General features: G+C 40.8%; 1 protein-coding gene and 1 long non-coding RNA gene across 2 annotated transcripts in view; one reads left to right on the top strand and one right to left on the bottom strand.

Moving 5' to 3' along the window:
• edil3a (EGF like and discoidin domains 3a) overlaps window positions 1–22,323 on the bottom strand; it is a 45,595-nt gene extending 23,272 nt beyond the window's left edge. The window contains exons 1-2 of the mRNA XM_085910490.1: window positions 22,081–22,323; window positions 7,330–7,458 (exon numbers count right to left, since the gene is read on the bottom strand). Of these exons, the coding sequence (XP_085766616.1) occupies window positions 7,330–7,458; window positions 22,081–22,144 (193 nt within the window). The 5' untranslated portion in view covers window positions 22,145–22,323. The remainder of the gene's footprint in view (window positions 1–7,329; window positions 7,459–22,080) is intronic.
• LOC147058604 (uncharacterized) overlaps window positions 1–23,751 on the top strand; it is a 113,392-nt gene that overhangs the window by 56,478 nt on the left and 33,163 nt on the right. The gene's annotated exons all lie outside the window — the stretch shown is intronic.

Genomic DNA, 23,751 nt, shown 5'->3' with positions numbered 1-23,751 from the left:
TTTGAATTGTGATTTATTCCATTCATTTCACTCGATACTTTATCTTTGGACATACATCAATGATGTGGTACAGGAATAGACATGATTAGAACTCAATTTACACAGCGTGGTAAATACTTGAAATAAACACCAGCGTTAGTATTTAGCCTTTATGTAGATAAAAAAAGGCTTTGGTGTCAATCATGTTAATTGTATTACAGCTAAATGAGGTTGTCAATCGCCTGTCTGACCATCAACACATTGCCAAACTACAACTCACAAGATACATTATAACACCGATGTATGATAACAATAGCCTCCCGTATTGATTTTTCTCAGGCCTTGGTCCTTGGAATGTAAGAGAAAAATGAAAACAGCACCCACCCACAGAATGACAGAATTATTTCACCACAGCACAAAACAATACACTAGTTACTCGTTTATGTTTAGTTTTTTTTTTAAAGTTCAAATACAAAGGTTATCGGGGGGGGGGGGGGCAAGTCACAAAAATAGCCCGGAGTTGAACACACAACAGAGAAAAGCATCGTGAGCACTTGTACCGTTTACCTTCATTTTATGAGCAGTCATAAGCCCCCAAGGAGATCAGAAGCAGGACTTCACAAGCGCAAAATCATAAGGGGGAGAATGATTGCCTCAAGGAACGTAGTACTAAAAGCAGTCAATGAAAAGGAGACAGTGAAAGAGTGACAGCATGACAGACCGAGCTAGAACCTTAACAGATACGATGGAAGCCAAAGCCGTTCACCCAGTGAATTGCTAAATAAACCACTTCGGGAGACTTCTTCAAATGAAAAAGCGATGGCGATACGCTCTTATTAGTGGCGGTAAACTAAATTAGCTAATGATGTTGACGTGCTGTTTTGTCAATAGAGGGAAAATAGATTTACCTTTGTGCTCTTTTTAAGTGTGAAATGATGAATTTGGTTATGTTTCCTACTACTAGCCTATTCTACTGTATGTAGAAAACCGATAGGATCTTTGCTAGGAAGCAATATTTTGGTCAAGGTTATGACTGCAGGTAAAAACAAATTGAACAGCTCCATTTAGTTGCACACTGCTCTCTGGGTCCCTGTTCTGACTCTGAAACTGTTGACTGAAACGTCCCTTTCTTTGCCTCAGCTCCTATTATTCTCAGAAAAGTGTCTCCGCTGGACAATAATGAGAGCAATGAATAGTGCTATATGTCAGGGAGCAAGGCTGGCCGTGAGCGTAAATTGGCTGCCGAGTGTCCAGGGAGCGAGAACATGCCTTCAGGTCTGCATGGGTATGACTCTGCGGTGACCTTTCTACTGGACTGCAATGACCTCCGTAGTGCTTGCACCTGCTGTGGACACGTGGCTGGAGAAAATCTGTCTTCCAGTTTATCCAGGTCACAGTAGAAAAGTGCCTCTTTGAGATTAAAGATTAGCATATAGATGGAATTGTGAGACCGACCAAAGTAAAACAATGTGTGGCTTTTATTTTCAGAGAGCCAGTCAAACATTTTAATTGTTTTCCTACGAAATACATTGAATTGATTTGATATCTATGATCTATGTAATGTAACCATTATATCCCTTTTTTTTAATCCTCAAAAACAAAATTGAATGAAACCGTAGTCCACTAACTTTACCTAGGCACAACCAACCATACTATCGACATGTTTTACTCTAACCTAAATACGATGACTTTGTACAAGACCTAGATCTGTTCTATTGCTCCTAAATGGCCGGGCAAATTTTTTTCTCCAATTCTGCCCTCTATGCATTAACAGTGTCTTCAGCTAAAGTAAATATCGTCAGATGAGTGGAGGCCACCCACGGCAGAGACTTCTCAGTTTCACAAGAAGCAAGCGGCTCCTTTTGACTTTCAGGCTATGAACGTTTGTCTGACCTCTCTCCGGTGATCGTCAGGAATGAGGCAGACAATATAATTAATCTCTGACCCTGACTACTCAGAGCTTGTTTGAAGTAATCATCTCACTTCCTTAAACTGTGCGGTTTAAGCCCGGAAAAGCCTCCCTGCTGATGTGATTCATGGTGGTCTCGCAGTCAGACGCTACAGAAAAGCTTGCAATTCTCTAGATAACGCCATGAATTTATTAAGGCTGATTTGCAAATCAGACGCCCAATGACGTCAACATTTTTTTATGCGAGTCTGGGTGGAACCGATCATCATCGGTTTGTAAGCTTAACGACTGTGGCCGAAAGGGTGGGTTCTGCTTGTGTTTACCTAATCGAAGAAAATCTTTGATTCTCAAACGAAACCGAGTGTTATCGTTAAAGTGCTTCTGGAGATGCGACGATTCATGAAACTGCGCTTGCGAGATTAAGAAAGGTGTACAGTATTCCAAGGACTGTGGCTTTTTGAAGTGGGATTAGTTTGCAAAGGAGTTAATCAGAGGCACTCGAGAAGCCCTTTAAAATGGTTCTTAGCGAATGTGATGCTGAAAGCCGTCAGTGGAGAATACGTAACTGGACGAATTTTAGGGAATATACAAACCAAGGATTCAATTCGAAAACAAAGTTGTAAACAAACTTCAATCACTTTGAGTTGAATTATTCTTTTTCTTGCTGACCTTAACTCTGAACGCTTATCCGATTATATATGTATTCTGGAGGAAATATTGTTCTATGCTTTCTTATTAAAACATACTATTATGGGCCAAATCTACGTTTGCAAATAACATCCTATGTTTTTTTTTTGTGAACATCTTAACTGTGATTGTCTGGAGCAAATGCAGCTTTGTTTGCTCGAGCGTTTCAGTGTGGCTGCTAATGCCAGACAAAAGCCTAGGGCAGGATTGAGCCAGGGTTTAGAAATGCCTTTGAGCTGATGCTGTCACCATCTTCCAGGTCCTGCAGGTCCTTCGTTTGTGGAGAGGCCAGGAGGTCACAGTGTAGCTGAATTAAAGCCAAGGGGGATGTAAAGTCATCGGCCAAACTTTTTCACAAAAAGGGAAAGGTTGAAGAATTGCTTTATGTCGGTGGGTTCTTTAAAAGGGAAGAGAGATGACCTTCAGCAAATGTGAAACCAAATAGGTTTCTATACTTTTCTATTTTTTGCAGAGAACAGCGAGCTTTCCATAGACGGTTATTGAAGCAAGATTTTCCACTACGCTTTTTAAAGATGTGCACTTGCAAAACTAAGGGCCACTTATCTGGTCTTGTTCTGTGTTGAAACAAGGAAAACCGTTTCCAAATATAAAGATAAAGGCTTCCTTATAAAAAGGTTGAAGAACATATTCATATCAGGAGCTCAGGCAAGAGTAGTCCCTAACACCTTGGGCCTACCTTGTTCACCTCACTTTGTGCCCTCTGACAAAGAGGAGATAGCTTTCTCTTTACACTACACAGGATGAACATTCAGTCGCATAAACACGCGCACACTATAGACCTTGGATGGAACTTGATTGCATTGTATAGGAAGGAAGACAGTATTATGATCTGGTGCACACAACTGTAACTACTTGGTATACAGACTCTAGTATCCAATCACACAAAAGCGCTCTAAAGTAGTTTAAAAGCAAGGTTATTCAGAATAAAGAGAGACAAGAAAGAAAACATATGACCGGAGGCAGATGCCACGCTAACAGAGCAACGTGCTAAAAAGGCAGTCATTTCAGTCATCTATTCCAGTTCAGTGTTCAACCACAACTATATGAATAAGATGACACTTTGAATTAGCAGCATGAGAAACAACTGTGAAAATTTCTGTCAGAAAAATGTTACCGTGGCTGATTACATCGTGAAAGGACAAATCTTAGTGATTCCATATGTGAGCCTGAACACTGTACGGATTATTGTTCTCGTTGGAAACCGCTACTTCTGGTTCTCACGGGTCTGTTAGCAATGATTCTGACTATTTTAGCATTCTCCATTGCTCTGTGTCGCTTTTAATCCAATCAAACTATCAATCAGTCCACTGCACAGTTTCCTAGCTATGTTTGAACAAAATCTTTCCACAGATGATCAACAATCTTCCACTCCTTTGCAGCCATAATTACATTTTTTTTTTCTTTTGCTTTGTGTGGTTAAAAACCTACGGTTGACTGAATGGCGTAAATGGGCTAACCTTAACTATATTTTTGTATTGAGCCTCAGAGACCATTAGCAGCAAATCTGTGAGCTGTTCAATCATGTCTAGAGGTCTGGCTGCGTGACTGTGGTCACCCTTTGAGGTATCTCGTCAACTGTGGAACTTTTCACCCCGGAGACGCTCATCTCTTCCTGTAAATGTATCTGGCCACAGTTTGAAAAGAGTAAAAACAGTGGGTGGGCTGTCGCGGTATGTGAAAACAGTCGTAACCTCCGTACAGATCTATACGGCACAGTAATTGAGCACAGTGGCAAGCCTGTGTGTTCACTATCAATAGAAATCGAAATTTTCAAAGAACTAGTTACGCTTCCAAACACTGGAGAATATATTGATTGTTGGATATAGTTTAATAGTGTATCCTACGAAAATGATTCCCTTATTTTTGCATGTACATTTTTTTTCTGTTCTTCTGTTTTGGTGTTTGATAATAGTTAGCAAGAGAGATGCCATAACGTCTCAAAACTTGATGACTAGAAACAACCGGTTAGCTCGACTAAAATAGACAATGAGGCTATAACTAAGCACAGAAAAGGCAGCAGAAAAAAAACGACTTCACCACAGACTTGGAGATCTATTTACATGATTGGATTTACTTTGAGAGAGACAGAGACCCTAATGCCTCCAGCCAGAGCTGTCACCAAAGCAGAGGCAGAACAAAACTGGTGTGCACATTACCATAATATTCATTATCCTTCACAACTTTTATGACCCAAAGTCAGATTTAGAAAAAAAAAAAAAAAAAAACAAGAACAGACCTAAGGCACCCTGACTGAAACTTAAAAGTATTCCTTCAGCCTGTTTACATAGGAACGTCTTTCCTCGAGCAAACATTTCTTCCAACTTTTAGCTGTACATTTTAATCAATTTAGCTAATCCTTCCCCCGCAGCATCATTTTTGGAAGGGTGAGGTGAAAATCTTGGGTTTTGGCGCTTAAATAAATGAAGGCTTTGAGCAGCTCAGATGAATAGCAGGCAGATTTTGTGGACACACTGAAGTCTATTTCTTGGAATTACAAATATGAATACCATCCTGATTGTGACACGTACGTCAGCTCAGAGTATTTCCGCCTCCCCAGAAATCTGCAATGGGCATGCTGAGCGTTTTGGCTGCTCTTACCGTGCACAATGTGAGCAGAAAGTTAATTGAACTGACTTTTACCGAACTTCAAATTCAAGTCCAGGCGTGATGTCAGCAGTGCGGTGAACATTGCAGAGGATATAAATGAACATAAAGGGGAAAAAAGTACAGGCGCATCAGCAGATTGATGAAAGGTAGCCTGTGATCTGTGGCAAAAGAATTGATTAAAAGTCACCACGCGCAGCAGATTTAAGTCGGAGCGATTGTCCTGTGGCAAGAGCCGAGATAACGGCTGTCGATGAGCAAAATACGTTGTCTGTCTTATTCATTCACGTTTCCTACATTTAGTCCTTATCGGTTCTGGCCGACTACCACGTGCTCCGAGAGGAATGGCCAAACGTCCGTAGTCAGCAGCCGCCATCAAAAAGACAACCATCAGCAATTCAGGTTGCAGCGTTCATTTCTTTTGTTCAACAGGCCGCTGCCATGTTGAGCGTGACTTACGGTTTGCGGTGAGCGGAGGGAAAAAAAATAACACACTTGCTGGGAAAAAAAAAATATCTCTTTATGCTTCATTTGTCCTTGATAAACTTAGAGCACGCGCCCTTAAAATGATTTGGCACCCACATGACAAGCAAGGCAATCAGTTGCTATCTTAACGCGGTGACAGTTCATTACGATGTTTGACTCCTTTCCCGATATCGGTTGGCTCGCTCTGGTTCATGACACACGCTATTACGAAAGATGAAGGACTGTGAGGATGAAGGCTGAGACGATGAAATCGATCAGACTAAAGACAACCTCCAATTGGAATGGAATATTAAGCTTGGAGATTTGAATTTAATACGAATACATAATGTTATCTAATGAGCTGTCTGGTGGTGAAAGTCATATTTTTGGGGGGGAAGCGAATGCCGAGTTTTTTTTCTCATTTGAATCACATTTGTAGAAACTTCAAACTGTCGTGTCCATAAATGAGTCTCAACATTTAAATGATGCCCGTTCCCCTAAATCCAAGTACAGTACAGCTCATTTCGGAAACTCGGGAACTTCTAGTTATTTTTCTCGTCCACGTGTGACACTTTAATAGCAGAGCTTCATAAAGCAGCTCTAACAAGCGGGATGTGCTATGCACGCATTAAGGATAATGTTCAAAGGTGTGAAATTGGATTTAGCTCTGACAGAGCAATAAAGCAAATGCAGTAAAAAGCGGCAGGAAGATAGTGTGTTAAAGTTCAAATCCACAAGCGCTTTTAAAACGCGGGATTTGCGTTTGGTTTAATATTTAACTACTGCTAATGCTTCCAGGACGTATTCATAGCCTGACGAGACCAAATATACAAGCCCGTTAAAGAAAAGACTGTTCCATGCAGATACACTAGCGGCTGAAGCAATTAGTTGACTTTACTCTGCAATGACGTTTATAGCTTGAGGTTGATTATGCGGCAATCACTTCTTTGCAACAACACGGACTGAACTCAACAGGTGCTCGTGCTGGGTTTAGACTCAAGCGTGCCCCCCCCCCCCCAATAATTATCCAGTGTATTTCAATTTCAATTGATTTAAAATGTCGAAGAGATTCTCCTGAAATAACGTATTTATTTATTTAATTTATAATCATTATTTATGATTTCTACATCTTTTTTTTATTTTGTAGTCTGATCATTTCCCTCAGCATTACGTTAGACGGCCAAGTAGCAATTATTTATGTCTGTTTATCATTTAATTGCCATAGAGCTGTCGATTGGATTATTTGTCTCTCCAGATGAAGAATCGTCAATCTCTCGCTCACTCATTTTCTCACATTGAACTGTAATGACTGCGAGGAAAATTGGCAGCCATTAGTGCATTCAACCCATTTCAAATCAGCTTCCCGCAACCCTGAGGGCTTAAAAGAAAACAATAACTGAATGATGATGAGAATGCTTGCCAGCGGCGCACTGTTTTGGCTGGAGACAAATACGATAACGTGATAGCGATATGTTGACTTCATCCGTTTCCCTTTTGTGGGATATGTCTTTTAATCAAAACATGACTTGTCTGGTATCAGTGTTCGTCTACGAACAGCATCATTAGAGATCGTAATTGAGAGCTTGCTAATTGAAATGTTGCATAACATATTTACTTTGTGGACTTGATGGAAGGACCTGAATTTTTTTTTCTTTTCAACTTACTGTGTTGGCAGTGAACCCCACTGAAGCCTGGTGGACACTTGCAGACATATCCAATGAAGGTGTCCCCCCTGTAGGTCTCACTGATCTCACATGCCCCTCTGTTGTGGCAAGGGTTTGGGTGGCAAGGCCCTAGATGGGGGGATAAAAAAAAAAAAGGTAAGAATTTGGTGCAGTTAACCAAAGACCATTTCAGGATCAACCTAAAATTCACTCAAACTTTTTACATGTAAAATGAATTTCACCTTCCCTAAATTATAAGCATAATACATTAAGAATGTGGAGAATTGCGTGTTGAATGTGTGTCACGTCCAAATTTTTCAAAGAATGAATTACCGCAAAAGCATGTCATAAAACAACAGCGTGCTGTTCCACATTTCGCACCACCATTGTTTCAATTCAGCGTTTTCCATGTCGAGAACGCTCCGTAGCACTTAATCATCTGTGCTTTGGAGGGTTCGAAAGAATGGAAACATGGAAAGCTAAAGATGATTAACAACTCAGGCCGTGACTGATAATTAATATTTAACACCCCCTCCTTCCTCTTATCGCTAATGGTGATGATCAAGACATTGAGACTTTTACAACTATTGAAAGCAGAGCATATGACACATGAATTAGCTTCGAGCTACTTTATATTACTTCCCGAGTAAATGTGCAGCATGTGCTTTATGACAAGGTCTTGAGTGAGGGTTATTCCTTTTATAAATGAATGCAATGCAAATGGCTGACTTGTAATGGAGTGCTTTGAGGCAGACCAAACTTCAAAAAGATCAAGCAATTTATTGGTTATAGAACAGAAGAATAAAAACATGTCATGCAAAAACATGCTTTGGAAGTATATAGATTGCGTGCGTCATCATCAAAATAAGGCCACAGTCGAGAATTGAACCACAAACCTCTTAACTCTAAGGTAGATGTGCAAACCAATTGAAGACAATAAAAATAAAAAAAAAAATCTGTTCATCAAATACTGTCAAAATTGTCAAAAGGAAATACTGAATTTTCATCCGCTTGCCGATGAAGGTACCTTGAGGGTTTCGGGATCAGAAAGCAAAACATTTAATATGAACCAGTCATTCACCGTCATATGTCTTCCACCAAAACCTCAAAACGTCCGTGTTGACAAACAGCCGTCACATTTTGATTGTCATGTAAACAACTCCGAGATGCAGTGCAGGTTTTACTACAAATAAATGAATACAGTTAGTCAGGGGGGAAAAAAAGAAATACAACTTAACATCACAAGTAAGCAGATTATTGTTCTCCTTCGGTAATTAGAATTCCAAAACAAGGTAATCCCATCCAAGTGGTTGCATTTCCAAGTGTTACTAATAATGAGAGTGGCAGCAAATCAAGTGTGTAAGAGGCTCGGCCTGCCGAGGGAGTCTGCTTGACAGCTTTCTGCCATGTTTTGACGTGACGATCTATAGCGCCACCAAAGCGTGCTGACACCTCGCTAATGGAGAATGCATAAAGCAGAAAAAAAAATGGGAAAGGGGTGGGAGGGGACATAGGTGTCCGTCAGTCTGTCTGTCTGTCAGATGCTCTGAATGGCAGACGGTTTTTAGGGTTTTAAAGAGAAAATCAATCGGAAAGATAGTGAATAGCAACAATGATTGATCTGCTGACACTTTGATATGTGGAAGTGGATGGAAACGTGAGCTGGAAAATGTAACGAATAATAAAAAAAGATTAAAAAAAGCTCCTTTTTACTCATGGAAATGTGAAGCCGTAGACATCTCGACATCAAGACTATTTGGGGTCTATTTGAGCCACAGCTGTAATCTGGATCGCAGAAAAGAAAATACTTCAAGTCACTTCAGGCCAAGCACGGAAAGGGTCTCACCCCAAAATATCCCAAAACCTATTTCCGACCGTTCCTCAGACTGTTGTGACAACAAAACCTTCACCAACTTTCCATGATTGAAAAAACTTTAATCATTTACTGCCTTGTCCAGGAATGATAACCAGCAGACATGACAGATTTTACCTTTGTGGTTTCTAATTTGTGTTATTTTTGTTACCCTCTAATACAATAGTTTGCACGCTTTCTACATCAAGTGTCACCTAAATAAAGACTTAGCTCTCCAAGTACCACCGCTCTAGGCAACATTACAGCGGTATAGCAGGCCTAAGTGTTCATCAAAAACCAGGCAGAGGCACTGCATAAATATTGTTGTTACCAACTGCAATTTATTTCATTTGAACATATACATTTCTCTTAAATCATCAAAGTTAACTCGACTCAGCGATTAGTCACCGATACCCATACCCAAAACAAGTACCAAAGCCACTCATACTTATGATAAAAAAAAAAAAAAAACACATCCTAGTATAGCATCGTAACCATGGACCATACATGTCGTCTCGCATCTCTTTGGGAAGTCAGTAATCTTTCCCCTCACCGCTCCATGTTCCTTGTGTGATGTCGGACCATGTGATGCATGTCTGAAGGCAAACGGCGGCAGCTTTCCCGTTTGAATGTCAACTACTCTAGCCATCGTGCGCCCTGTGATTGATGTGACTTGGCGCACGGTCCAGCGAGAGCGTTGTGATTTTTTTTCCACGGCTGAAAAGAGAGTTCAATCAATCAGGCGCCAGAACATGTCCGGTGCTTTAATGTAGAAAAATAATATTTGTTTCCTTTTGGAGATATACCACCAGACGCCTTCGGGTTTAAACAATGGGTTAGGCGCTCGTACATCTTAGCTGACAGGTGTCATGGACGGGCTGATTTCTAAAAACTGCCTTTCTAATTCAATCACACTATAGCAATTACAATACAGGCCTTCAAGGTGAACTATCGTAATTTCCAGACTATAAGCCGCAGCTGAATATTAGACGCACCAGCTAAAATGAGGGGAAAATCCTGAATTTGTTCATCTATAAACCGCACCGGACTATAAGACGCAGGTGTTTTAAACGAAACGTCCTCATTCCTATAACCTGTATCACCAAAACAGATACGATATCACAAAAATCATGAAAAATCCATAGGTGAACCGCATCGGACTATAGCGTCTTATAATCTGAAAATTACGGTATATGGGTTCCAATAGTAGATCTTGACATCCAGTATATTAAAATATTAACCAGTATTGTGATCTCATTTTTTTTCCCCACTCCTAATTAAGATTCAGTGTAAAATTCCCCAAAAGCATTTGAACAGCATCACCAATGTTGTGTTTCCTCCAACTGTACATCATTATGGTGGGTCACAGAGCGGTCAGACACAGTATTGCCCACTGGATGGCTGATTTCTCCTGATCCCGGGGAAATATAGGTCAAGTTATGGATTGAGCGAGAGGAGCAAATACACAAGCAGTGTGTTTAATCCAATGCTTGACAAACAAGCGCGTCTCACACAGCTTCGATTTCACCGAGCGTAACCGGCGTCTTGAAACCGACACCGACATTGTCGGATCAGCTCCGGTTCCGTGGTGCCGACACATCGACCGCATTGTTGTACTATAAACGTAACAAACGGGTTTCACGGGCCTTGGGAGACATGGGAGCTTGAACGTACAGCCGGCCTGGTCTCAGTCAAATGCGAGGTGGCCTAAATGTGTCAAATGTGGTTTAAGCCGGCCTTTCTGTACAGTTGCGGTTCACAAGCTCAGTGAACCCATCCTTCACCTCCACTGATCAAGGTTGGCACCAAAATGACATCAGTACTCCTAGCAGGGGCTGCAAAGTGCTCAAGCTGCGAGCGTCTCCCGTACCACCGCGTTCTTGCCATTTTGTCATTTCAGCCCATCAACGTTTGACAAAGTCAGACAAATGCACTTAGAGTTGAACGGATTAAGATGCGCGCAAAGGCAAAAACGGCCGGGAATATGTCAAAGCGTAATAAAAGCCGAGGGTCACGTTGAAGATCGCCATCTCTCTCCAAGTCTTGTCAGAGACAAAATGTCACCCAAATGTCACAGCACCAACCTTAAAGGTCTCTTCAAAACAAGGTTTTCTTCTTTTTCTTTGATTCTGATCGTAAGCGACTGAAAATTGCCGATAATAACATGAATTACCATGTGGATTTTTATTTTTTTTTTTTCAAATAATCAAAGTCGTTGGTGTGAAGTTTTGAGTAAACTTTAAGTTGATCACAGTTCTAGTCACATAAAGTTTTCAAGTCTTTATCAATGGACAAATAAATGTGAGTTTGAAAGTTCTTGTAACAAAAAACAAGCAGATTTTTTTTTTTATTGTCTCATTCAGCCCGTATATGATAATGTATATGCTTTTCAGTCCAAGGTAATGCAGTACATGAAATAAAAAAAGACATTTAAAATGTATTTCACAGAGTGAAATTTGAGTTCTTAGATGAATAAGTAACTCAATGACTCGTGCTGTGTTCTTCTCTGGCTTCTCATTTTTTTTGGCACCCACGAGAGCATGTAATAAATGACAGTGCATTGATACTGAAGAGGGACATTTGGAAATTTGAACAGTAGAGCCTCTTGGTACATAATGGAAGACTGGCATCTTTTATAATCAGACGTTATTAACCCAAGATGGGTTTGATAATACTTATCCAGATTTGGTTTCATACAAAATGAGACCGCATTCGGTAATGACGATGAATTTGTGTCGTAAAGCAACTGTGAATTTCAACACAAAAAGGTGAGGGCCATTTGTTCTCATTGTATTCATGTTCCACATTCAGCAAAGCTATTTTCCCCCCCCTTCAAAGTTTTGTCGCTAAATTCAAAGTGGGTCACAGTAGCGAAGAATTTTCTATTTGTAAATTGGTGAGTAGGCATTCTAACATAAAGAAAAGTTGAAATAGAGCCAATTTAACAGATGCATTGCTGTTGAAAACAAAATGAAAGGCGATACTCTGCCATGTTTAGCAGACTCGGCACATTATAGTCCCGCTACTGTCAAGTTTCAATGCAAATGTGGATTGAATAGATGAAAAGATTTCAGAAGAAAACTAACAAATAATATTCCTTTTACTGAGACAAGAGGACAAGAATATGTAGATGAGATATAGCTCGACGTACAGACGATATGCAAATTGTGTCATGAGCAATGACAAGCTGTGTGGTCTCATGCGTGACTTTCCTCATCATACTGTCCTATTTTCTCTTCAAGTCCAGTTCCAGGTCAGCGGTCACGAGTCACACCTAATTTGGGTCGATATGAAGTCGGATAATTGTTTCTCCGGCTGTTCTTCTCATTCTGCCTGTCATGTCAAACGTGGAAACCTTTAGCCAGTGCCTGTCGTATTGAACGCTATTAGACTAATAAGGCACAAACAAGATTATCCTTTTCGATATTTTTGCCATTGCTTTGGATTTCCAAATAGTTCCAAATGAGATCATTATATTCAACTGTGATGCTTTGCCATACTAGTGACCCGACTCAGTTTCGATATTTGTGCTCCGCGAGGACTCGGCACACTTCACCGCAGATAGTAAACAAAACTTCAAAAAAAAAGAGGCTTCACTCAATTCTCAATTACACTCAATACTCAATTCATATTTGTCAAACTAATTGTAAAACTAGAGATAATTACTGATTGTTTTTAATGCTAACACGTAATTGAAAACACCATTAGCATATAGCATTAAGGAATACATATTTGAACACTTACAGAGGTGCAACACACGTAGACCGACAATATGGTAATATTCACGTTATCGTTATCCTATCCGCTCTACAATTCAATTGAAAGGAAGCATCAAAGAATATCGCTACACTATGACTGGCACTATAAAGAAGGAAGGATGAAGCTCAGCCGAGACTCACTGTAAGACACTGTTGTGCATGCCCACAAGACACAAATCAATGGAAATCATGTTATCAAGCATAAAAATCCCCCACCTGCTGAAGTTGGTTCCTCGCCATCTGCTGCTACGGATGGTGAGAGGAGGGGAAGATGGAAAATCCAGCATCTCAGCTATCTTGCACTATGCGCTCGTCTGACTACTACTGAGCCAACATTAATTACAATATGTACTCACATATGGGTAGTAACAGTTTGCGTGCACTCTAAAAAGGACACACCTGGTTCCCACGTTCAAAATCCTGCCAAACCTTCCCTGCCCCACTTACACCAAGCAATTATCCCATGTCCTGGTTGGAGGCCTTGGACTAATATGTATCCATCATTCTGGACCAATGTCAGATTAACCCCTGTGGCACACGAGCTGGCTCCAAATCTGTAGCCGCCGACTTGCTCGGCACCACTCCGGCCCAGTGGCTGAGATTTGGCTCATGGACAATCATTACGGCAGTCCTCTATCTCCATCATCGCTCATAAATTTGCCCCCGAAATGGGCCAGACAACTGGACGCTCGTGAAAAAACAAGGGAGTCTGACAAATGGGATGACAGATCGGTGGTTGGGGTGGTGAATCCAAACACATATGGGATCTCCATTTAAAAAGAAAAAAAACTGGTAAATATTAGTGTGGTTTTTCTCGTTGACATTCCCGCTCGGCTCTTTCCACGGGGGTCAAGACACACAACCCAGCGCATGTTTGTGAAGATGAAACCAATATAATGGCACCTCGGAGTGCAAATGAGTTATATACAGTAAATGGAAAGACGGAGGAAAGATAAATACATGTTTGCTTCATCCCTTTTACCGACTAATAAAAGTGGTGAATCATAAGGATGCATAAAATTCCACACAGCGGACCCATTATCTGCCTTGAAACCTTTTTTTTTTTTTTTTCCCATCAGGACTTATTTTACAATACTTAACCTCATACGGTAGATAAAAAGTCCTGGTGATACATTCGGGGATGGCATTTGAAAACAAAAATGCATGAAATGAAAGAACCCAACGTGACAATATTTGTTTGTTTCTGGCATTTCTAACTCTCACCTCCTTTTTACCTAAATAAGCGTTATGCAGATCTACCGGTTTATACCTTTCAGACTCTGTATTTCGAGACGAAAAAAAAAAAAAGAAGCAAATTGTCTCAGCCTTGATGAATCATAAAGCTGAATTGATCTATTTGCATGTCTTCCTCTCAGTATTTCAAGTGCACAAAATGAACTGCACTGAAACGCTGTCCATTTGGCAGGCACAATTCTGGGTGAGCTCCGTTGGCAGATGAGCTTTTATCGTACCCGAAGCTACAGTTGATCGAGTGAGGGTTACAAATGACTCAATAGTGCAAACCACGCTAACATACCTTGTGCTTAATAAATAAATGAAACAAAGAAAGAGATGAATGCCTTAGGATCCGTTTTCAAGCACGAGACAAGTCCATCCTGGGACATATTGGTCTTATCTGACTGATAGCCAGGAGGCAGGAACAACATCCGTAATCTAAATGGGACCAGCTAGTCCGTCCAACATGGCGCGGATACGTCTTCCAATGTGTTTAGTGGAGATAGGAAGGTCTGTGTGCAGGGAACATGATACACAATACTACATTTGCATGTCATCACTGGACTCCATGACGAAGATGTTAAAAAGAAAAAAAAATATATAGACACTCGTTGCGTCAAGGGTTTGGGCTTCTTCAGTCTGATAATGATGATTAGTACAGGCAAATAAAAAAAGCTAGAATACTGAACTGCCAAACAACGTAAAAAGAAAATATCCACCATTAGAAATGAGACATGAAAAATAAAATGTGCACTCGCACAAATTGAAAGCGGAGAGAAAAAGGCATATCACAGGGGTGCAAAGATTAATCATTAAATTAGCAATTATTCGTTATTAATACATTTATGATAATATATTATATAATATTTGATTACTTATTAAGAGTCTGTATATTTGTCCAGATCCTCAGAATTTTACAGTAACTATTTTCAGATTTTTACAAGCACATTTGTCATTCGTATGATTGATTTCATTCGTATTTAATTCATTTTTATTATTATTACATACAGCCTAAGGTTTTCCTCTTGTTTGGACAGAAGCGATGAATCCTTCACTGACGACTGGATTTGACTGACTTTGATGTCCAAAGACGCTATAAAGCTCATGACTTGCACCTTCATGGCAACTTACCACATGGCCATGTCAAAAACAATCCGGCTAATGGATGGTAGCCGTATTGAGACGACTGACAGTCGGCTGTCACTGCTAATGCCGGCAGCCTAGACGCCACTCACTGGGCCAGACAAATCCTGTTTGTGTCTGTCAAGTCCAAGTCCTTCTTGTCCTGAATCTAAAGCAGTCAAACTTTTTCACTCAATTCTTCACGGCATGGGAGCCCAATGAGGGAGTATGTCAAAGTATGACTTTTACCAAATACGAAAAGAATCTGCGTGTAAATTCAAGTCCTTTTCTTGCAAGTCCAAGCAAAAAAGAAAATCTGCCAAATGACGGCCCCTATCACAAAAAAACATAATTAGGCTGCTTGTATTTCAAGGCCTGACTGTATTTAGAAATGAAGCAATTATGCGTAATCATCTAAATTGCCTGATTAAGACTGTATATAATTACTGGATCAAGTTGACATGTCAGATTTTTTTCTTTTCATTTGCAATAATTCCACCTACATAAATTAAAGGCAGCGGCGGTGTCAGACGGAAAACAAAGGCTACAAAGGTCGTTTTAAAAACTCAATATCATCTATTGATTGTGGCGACGTAGTTAAGCATCTGCTTGTACTCTTTCAGGCACGGACTAATTTAATTGGCCTGCACTATTGAATCGACATTTTTTTGGATACAACTCATTTTTATTTCTATGCATATTTACATTTCATTACATTTATAGCTTGCTTTTAAACATTTACTAGTTGGAAACTTGATTGTATCTTCATGAATCTGCATATATTGGCGATTCAGTTTAACGTTATGGCACACGTACGGCAACAATTCTCACTTTTGTGGACAGAAGCTACACACACACACAACTAGTTCAATCCACAGCAGATGCTCATAGCACATCCATCTCCCACATAATGTCACCCTTCGAGGTGTTTGTAGCATCACGGCAGTCCTTATTAACATTAAATCATCTCGGTTTGGAGTGGGTGGCTGGCTGGCTGGCTGGCTGTGAAATGACTCACACACACACACACACACACACGCGCACAAAACAATAGCAAGAATAATTAGAAAGACATTGTTGATGCTTCACTAAGTAAGTGAATAAAACACAGCAGCCATTTTTAGCCACGCCATTTTGAATGTGAATAGCTCATCCGTCCGTGTCAGAAGAGAAGCATTCGAGTGTGAGATCGGGAACATTTTCAGCTTTTAGAAAAAATGTCTTGCTGTCCATTTGCACCAAAAAACTGTCATCCATTTGTTTTTGCCGCCAGTCGACAGATATCGAAAGGCACAAATGATTTGAAAGTTCCAGAGCATGCTTGTAAACACTACACGGCATCTATTTGGATCGATGGCACGTGTGTACCAAATGAGACGACATCAAGAATACACAAATAGAAAACTTGGCAACATTATAACAAATGTCAATAAAAAGGCAATCTCTGATGTTAGTCATTACAGTTGCACCATTGATCTTCGGGCAACTCATGCACGTTGCATCCAATACGTCAAGACACAAAATGTTTAAGAAGCAGCAAAATGTAACCTGTAAACAGCACTTGGAATTACCTCGGAGCACTTGAAATATTGAAATGATGGAGGGTGGGAGAGAAACCCAAATATGATTTAAGTGTAGCATAAAATGCGTTACAGCCTGTCACGGTTACCTCCCGTTTTGGTCTCAATACATTTTGGTCTCTCGTAAAAAAGGAACTTTGTGAGGAGTAGTTTGATTCAAGGTGAAATGAAGAGATAGGGTCAAGTTAAAACGCTTCTTATGAAAAAGATCAATGAATCATTGATGACAGAGAACACCGTGACCAAGTCAGGTCTAAAGTCAAGTTAAAGATTAAAGACAGCTTAGATATGGAAAAAGATGAATGACGGCCAACATTGACTGTCCCCAAATTTATTTGAAACATTTTTCGGTGATATGAACTGACATGTTTGGTATCAGTTATTGATCCTGCCAGGCAAAAGGGGCTGTGTTTTTCAGGTTTATCAAATGTGACAAGTAGAGTTAATGTAATAGAAAAATATGCCACATCCAAAAACCCAATCATGATATCAAACAGACTTATACCCTCAATTTTTAAACAATAGTGATGTAATTCCCCCCCGGTGGTATTTTCCGACAGCAAAAGAAGTGAGAACAATATCAATGACTTCCTTTTTGTCATAATATCGCAACTTCAAATAAAGTCCTGGCGCCTTGCAAATCACACCCTGACAGAAATTTGCGTTGAAATTCTTTCATATTAGCACCGGCTTTGATAGTATTACGTGTGAACTAACAAAGTGTGGCATTGCCTAGTACCAGCAAAACATTTGGATAATATCATATTATTTTAGTCTGGGGTTTACCTTGTAGAATGACTCATGGAAATCCTAACCCTACCAGTCCAGTTCTTACCCCAAAACAGTTTCTAGTTATCTGCAACGTTTTTTTTTTTTAATGACTGGAAATATAAATTGACTTGTACAGCTCCTCTCTCTCTGTCTCTGTCTCTCTCTCTCTCCAAAGTGTTGTCGAATTGCAGCTTGTGGCAACGTTCAGCTTCACAACACGTTTCTCCATTTCTAAGACCCCCCACAAGCACCCCCAAAGCTCATTACAGATGCCCTAGTTTGCTCATGAGCCAGGAGAGTCTTTTTAGCCTCATTACAAACTTGGACACCTCCCATCGTTTGTACCTTCCTACCAGACAAGCATGCACCAGAGTTTCCCAGAAGAACCTTAAAGAGACAAGGGATGGAAGTTCTTCTACAAATGATCAGAAAGAACTGAAACAAAGACAGAAAGAAACATTTTTTTTTTTTTTTTTTTGGACCAGCCTGAATCAGAAACACACGGATGACATTTTAATGCGTGGCTTCTGTATGAGCCAATAGCACTTGAAACTAGGTCCAGATATCTGGTGTCGATCCAAAGAATTGTTGGGCTAGGGGTTTGTGTGGTGGCCACGTGGGTTGCGGCTTCATCCCAAAGACATTTAACAAAATGAGCGACAGAAAATGTGATGGCAGATTGATGTCGTTTAATACAACAAACATTAAACATGTCAATACTCAACGTGAACACAAATAAAAAGAAATAGAATTGATTTCAACCAAAGATCGAGTATTCGTGTCTGAAGAAACAAGTTTGCCTGAGCAAGTCCTGCCCCGACCTCACTTTACTACGATGTGTGTTTAATTTAATGGAGCAAAAGTTACTGTGTGCTGATCTCTTCAGCCCTTTTATCTCCGTGTTTAATAATCCCCATGGCTTGTTGGAACCCTTGGCCTTTTACTTGATAATGGAGTGTGATAACTCAGTGGCCATGATGATTATTTTCCTTGATTTTATTTGAAGTTTTATCAGTCGTCGTTTGTTGAAATAACTTTTCAAGTTCACTCCCTCTCTTTTGACCTTGTCATTATTTATGCAATCCAAGGAAACAAAACATGCAGCGTTGAAGTCTATGCAATGATCTTTTATTGTTGTTGAAAACTTCAAGTCCAAATATTTTCCTTGTAATTGTTTATGCAATCCAAGGAAACAAAATCTGCAGTGCTTAAGACGAGTGAAAGACTTCAAGTAAAACAAAAAAAGTAAAAATTCCCTCAATTTTGCAAGCCAGTGCTCACTCCACTGTCTTATTATAGCCGTTCTTCTCTCAGATCGGAATAAAGTTTTTGGATAAGCACCTCCTCAGCATGTGTCCTTGCACTCTCCATAACTGTCCCTCTACTGTCCTTCTAATCAGTCAAGCTTGAAATGTGGGCGGCAGAAAAAAAAAAAAAAAACAACCCGGAGCAGCATGAAGACAAATAGCGGTGTATCCATTAACTTGTCAGCATCACAGACAAATAAAATCTCCTTCAAATCCTAATGGGACTCAAGTCCTGATCAAAAGTGAAGCCACTGACCAATGATGAGCGATGGCATTATGAAGATTGACTCATAAATCCCCATCAAGCATTAAGTACGACTTGTCCTCCAATGACTGACTTTGACTCCTTTTGATCATTATGGCAAAAGTAACCTTGGCAGTGGGGATGACCTCTCTCGACTGATTGAAGACGGTGACTTTTAAAAGTGGAGCGGAGGACGCCGTAGAGGTCGGCCGCAAAACCGTTGTTATTCAAAGTCACCTGGAACACCTTTGCTAGCCTGAATATAATGAGCTTTTAAAAAGATTGCTATCATCTGCTATACATTTAATCCATAAAACCGTTCATGGTTGCAACTCAAAGTCCAAGCCAAGACGGGGGGCTCAATTCCCGGTTTGACTTCTGTCAGCTTAATTGGCTTTTTCCTTTGTCCAATAAGTCGGGTCATTTGGTCATTGGCCTGCTTACCAAAAACGCTGCTAGTGGAGGTAATTTGCGCCACTCCTCGACAAATTCAGGGTAACATTTAGATACAACGTTCCCTCGATTATCGTCCATCGCCGCGTTTTGGTTCGTAACAGTGACATGGTGAATTACCGGTTGACCTCACCTTTTTCATTTTCAACGCGACACATTTTTTGGACCTGACGAGCTCTAAGCCACCGCTAAATTTACAGATCCACGTATTTCCGTCACATCTGAGCAAGGAAACTATCCGAATCCGCCCTCATACTGAATATCCATATCTAGCGCTTGTCAAACTTGAAACACGCATCGCTTACAAAAGCAACCATTGCTGAAGCTTGCCAGTCGACAGCATCTAGAAGTGTCAAAAAATCTCTCGCTCCGCCTCCCCCTCTGATCATACCGTCAGAATATTTGAGTGGCCTGGCCCATGCATAGTTCTGCTATATTTATAGTACTTGGCCATCCAGTGTGAAGAGTGCTTACCATACAGATGAATTTACTCTGTGTGTGATTCCGCTAGCCATAAAAAAGAACTCTAGTCTGTTTTTTTGGGGGGGGGGATTTTGAAAATGTGAGCAACTAATTGTGCCCATGCACTTAAAAGGCCAATGATCACCAAACATGTCATGCTGTGTTTAACAAGCCTCTCTTGGCTAACGTTTACATAAGCAACCCGAACGGCGACCGACGGCACAATACTTGTCATGACTCATCAATGACAAACAACCACGACATTGCATTTCCAGATGGCCTTCCATTTGCCTAAGAGACTCTAATTTCAGAGCCATTATGTGAGGACGGAACCCCAAAACAAGATGCATAATATTCATTAAAGCAGCCTTTCGAAACAAAGCATCATTGCATTCACGGACGGGGGGGAGGGGGGGGGGGCACGAGTGGAGTCGTGTGCGGCCTCCTAAACAATGCGTGCGACTCGGCACCAGTAACCAAGCGGAGAAAGAGACGTATTGCCATGCTCCCTTAAAACAATGCAGTCTGTTTTACCTGAAGGCGAAGCGCTTCCACCACATCAATTTGCTCTGGAGGACAAAAACACTGGGTGATATCCTCCAAAGGGTGTTTGCTAGCGTCTGTCTCTCAGAGGACACTTGTCACCTCGAGCAAAGAATAAAAGCCTGTGCAGGGTGTCAACAAAGAGAATGCCTAATGAGACCAAGTTCCATGTGGTGGGATTTCTGCTTGGAAGTAACCTCCAGCTGCTCAAGACAGCTTCTGTCTCTGGATGTCTTTTCCTCCCTTTTGGGCGTAAGACAACGGTAATTAATTGGGCTGGTATTTTTTCCTGAAACAAGTCAACATTCATCAGAAGAGTCGAGCGACCCCACGTTTGACACCGAGAGACTCGGGAAGCCTCGGGAAGTCGGTCTGTCTAACATGTGTGACTCCCGAGGCGTGCGTGTTACTAAATGAGCACAGACACAGAGGCTGTCATGACCCACTTCCATGGAGAGCTTTTTCTCCAGCAATCCCACAGGTAGGCCTGCCCCTGACTCTGACTGCAAAATATTCACTCTGGAAACGCTTACACGGTCCTGTCACAACACAACTGGAGGGCAAAGATGGAGGAGGATGTTTAATCTCCAGCTCTACTGTATAACCAAGTAGAAAATGCGATTCCCGTAGAAACGGAATGCTGATGAGATGCCGAGGATGAGCTAAACAGTTGCTACGGGTGAAAAAAAAATTGGGAAGGAGGTTTAAAGGTAAATTGAATAAGAGCATTTTGTGAAAATGTGGGAATGGGAATAATTGCCCATATTTTCTGCAATAGATGAGTTGGAATCGTTCAAGAAAGATTCTTTTGGAAAAATGTGGAACAAAAGGTGCTCGGATGTTGTAAATGACAACAGGGACATTTGGAAATACAAATAGAGAAAATGAGAACAGGGACATTTGGAAGAACACAAATATTTTGAAAAATACAACTTGTCTTGGGAATCTGCAGCTGTCACCTTTCACTTCAAGTCATTCTAAAAGGGGCCACCATAAAAAAAGGGTCTTCATGTATCATATTTGATCTATTTTTTGTTGACCCTGTTTTATGAGATGGATCAAAATCACATCAACCCAAACCCAGACAAATAGCAATTTAGTTTGAGGGGAAATGAAAAGTGACGTCTCTGTGTCTGATCAGGTTGTTCTCCAGTGACACCGAACCCACTTCGGGATGAAAGTGCATTCCACCTGACATATGCTTTCCAAACGCCCCTCGGCTGAAAAAAGAGGAGACTCACTTCAAAAATAACCAGTGGTCTGATTCCAATTACGCACGGGCGACAAACACAACCACAGTATTATTATTTTTTTTATTACGCACAAAAACTCATTCTGCAACAAATATCACTTCATGCAATCACAAGTGGAAAGATCCCCCCCCACCACCACCACCACCAGCACCACCACCAGCACCACTCACCCATCACATGCTGCGGGACAGCGGCGCTCACGCACAGGGCGATGGAGAGGAGGAGCGGTCCCATCCTCTCAGAGCGAGAAGAGACGTGCTTCTTCGTCAGTGATGGAAGAGAAGGATGGGGAGGGGAAAAAAAAAAAATCACGACGAGATCAACTCAAAGTTGTCCTTCCGTCACCCCCAAGCGAGAACAATGGAGCGTATAAATATGTCCTTTGTGATAAAGTCCTCCTCTGTGCTGGAGTGGAGTGGAGAGGAGAGGAGAGACACGCCGGAACAAGTGGAGCGAGGTTGCTTGGTGCTGCTTGGCCCCTTACTACCGCAGTGAGTGGAGACAGACAGAGGTGCGCGTGCTTGCGCGCAACTCACCAAGAGCGCTGTCAAAATAGCTGTTATACTGTGAGAAAGCATTTCCGGTCTTGGCCCTACAAAATAAATTCAACAAACGCGCTCACACCGATGGCATCTATTTGGTTGATATTCTGGAACTCTTTGATAAGTACTATGGCGTATTTGGCTTATTTGATGCGGGTTCACCTTGATTTTGGTAGATCAAGTTAGACAGCAAAATATTACCCAAAATATTCCAATGGGCTATTTATGGATTTATTTAATTGGTTGGTTGTCCGTTCATTTTTCTCAGTGGTCATTTGTCCGGCACTTCTATACTATTTTAGAGTATATTTTGTTTTTACAAATCAATAAAGAGCATTTGATTGTTTGTTTGTTTGAATCCTAATTTAATATTAGAGTCACCCATTCTATCTATATTTACAACATACAGCTAGCTTTAGGTTCCAATTCTGTGGGGCTTTTATTTTTTTCTATTGTTATTTCTATTGTTGTTTTTAATATTGTTTCTATTGTTCTACCTCTTGCAATACTAAAATAAACACGGCATCACCCGTTTGATTATTTGCATGCGGTGAACGTAATGATAGGCCAGCAGGTGAATTCAGACGGTGCTCCAATCTTCAACAGTATCGTGTCAACATTTACAAGGAGCGCAGTGAGCTCGCATTCCATGGATGTTGAGATGTTACCACCTTTGCTATGGGTTCATTGGCGCCAAATTCTGTAGCATCCTTCCGTGCGTGCAGTCTATACATCACAGAAAGACCAAACAGCAGCTCTGTAACTCCCAGAGGGGAAAACATCAGTACGGAAGGGGTAAATGTCTCAATGATGGAAACGACTTCTCGACTCTCTCCTGCTCAGCGGCACCGCAAGATCTACAACGAAGGCTGCTGAATCAGACTCTACACATTTGCTTTTCGTCAGCCTTGCTCTCACCTCTTTTCATGGCCTGTCGTAACACGTTCAAGCTCAAGGAGCCTGGGTTTTTATTTTTCCCTTGAAACCGCCCTCACTTACTCTAAAGTTAGCACCCCAATCATCCACGTTGACTTATTTGCTACCTGCCATGTCCCTGCAAACTGGATAGCAGTCATACAATATTTAGGATTTTATAGTGTAGTTTACACTATAAAATTCCAATAACAGGCTGTGGCTGTGTTCAGAATTACATTGAAGGGGTTTATTTATTTATTTATTTATTTATTTATTTATTTATTTATTTCGTCTGCTTTGGACTCCTTTTTGAATACATCCGAAGCTTTCATTGCAATTTTACCTTTGTTTCTTCACGGGCCATTGTAATAATGTAGAAGCAGG

This window comes from Syngnathus leptorhynchus, chromosome 4 (genome assembly GCF_054491065.1).
Source record: "Syngnathus leptorhynchus isolate UIUO chromosome 4, UIUO_Slep, whole genome shotgun sequence".
Taxonomy (NCBI): Eukaryota; Metazoa; Chordata; class Actinopteri; order Syngnathiformes; family Syngnathidae; genus Syngnathus; species Syngnathus leptorhynchus.
This window is presented reverse-complemented; position numbering and strand designations above follow the sequence as displayed.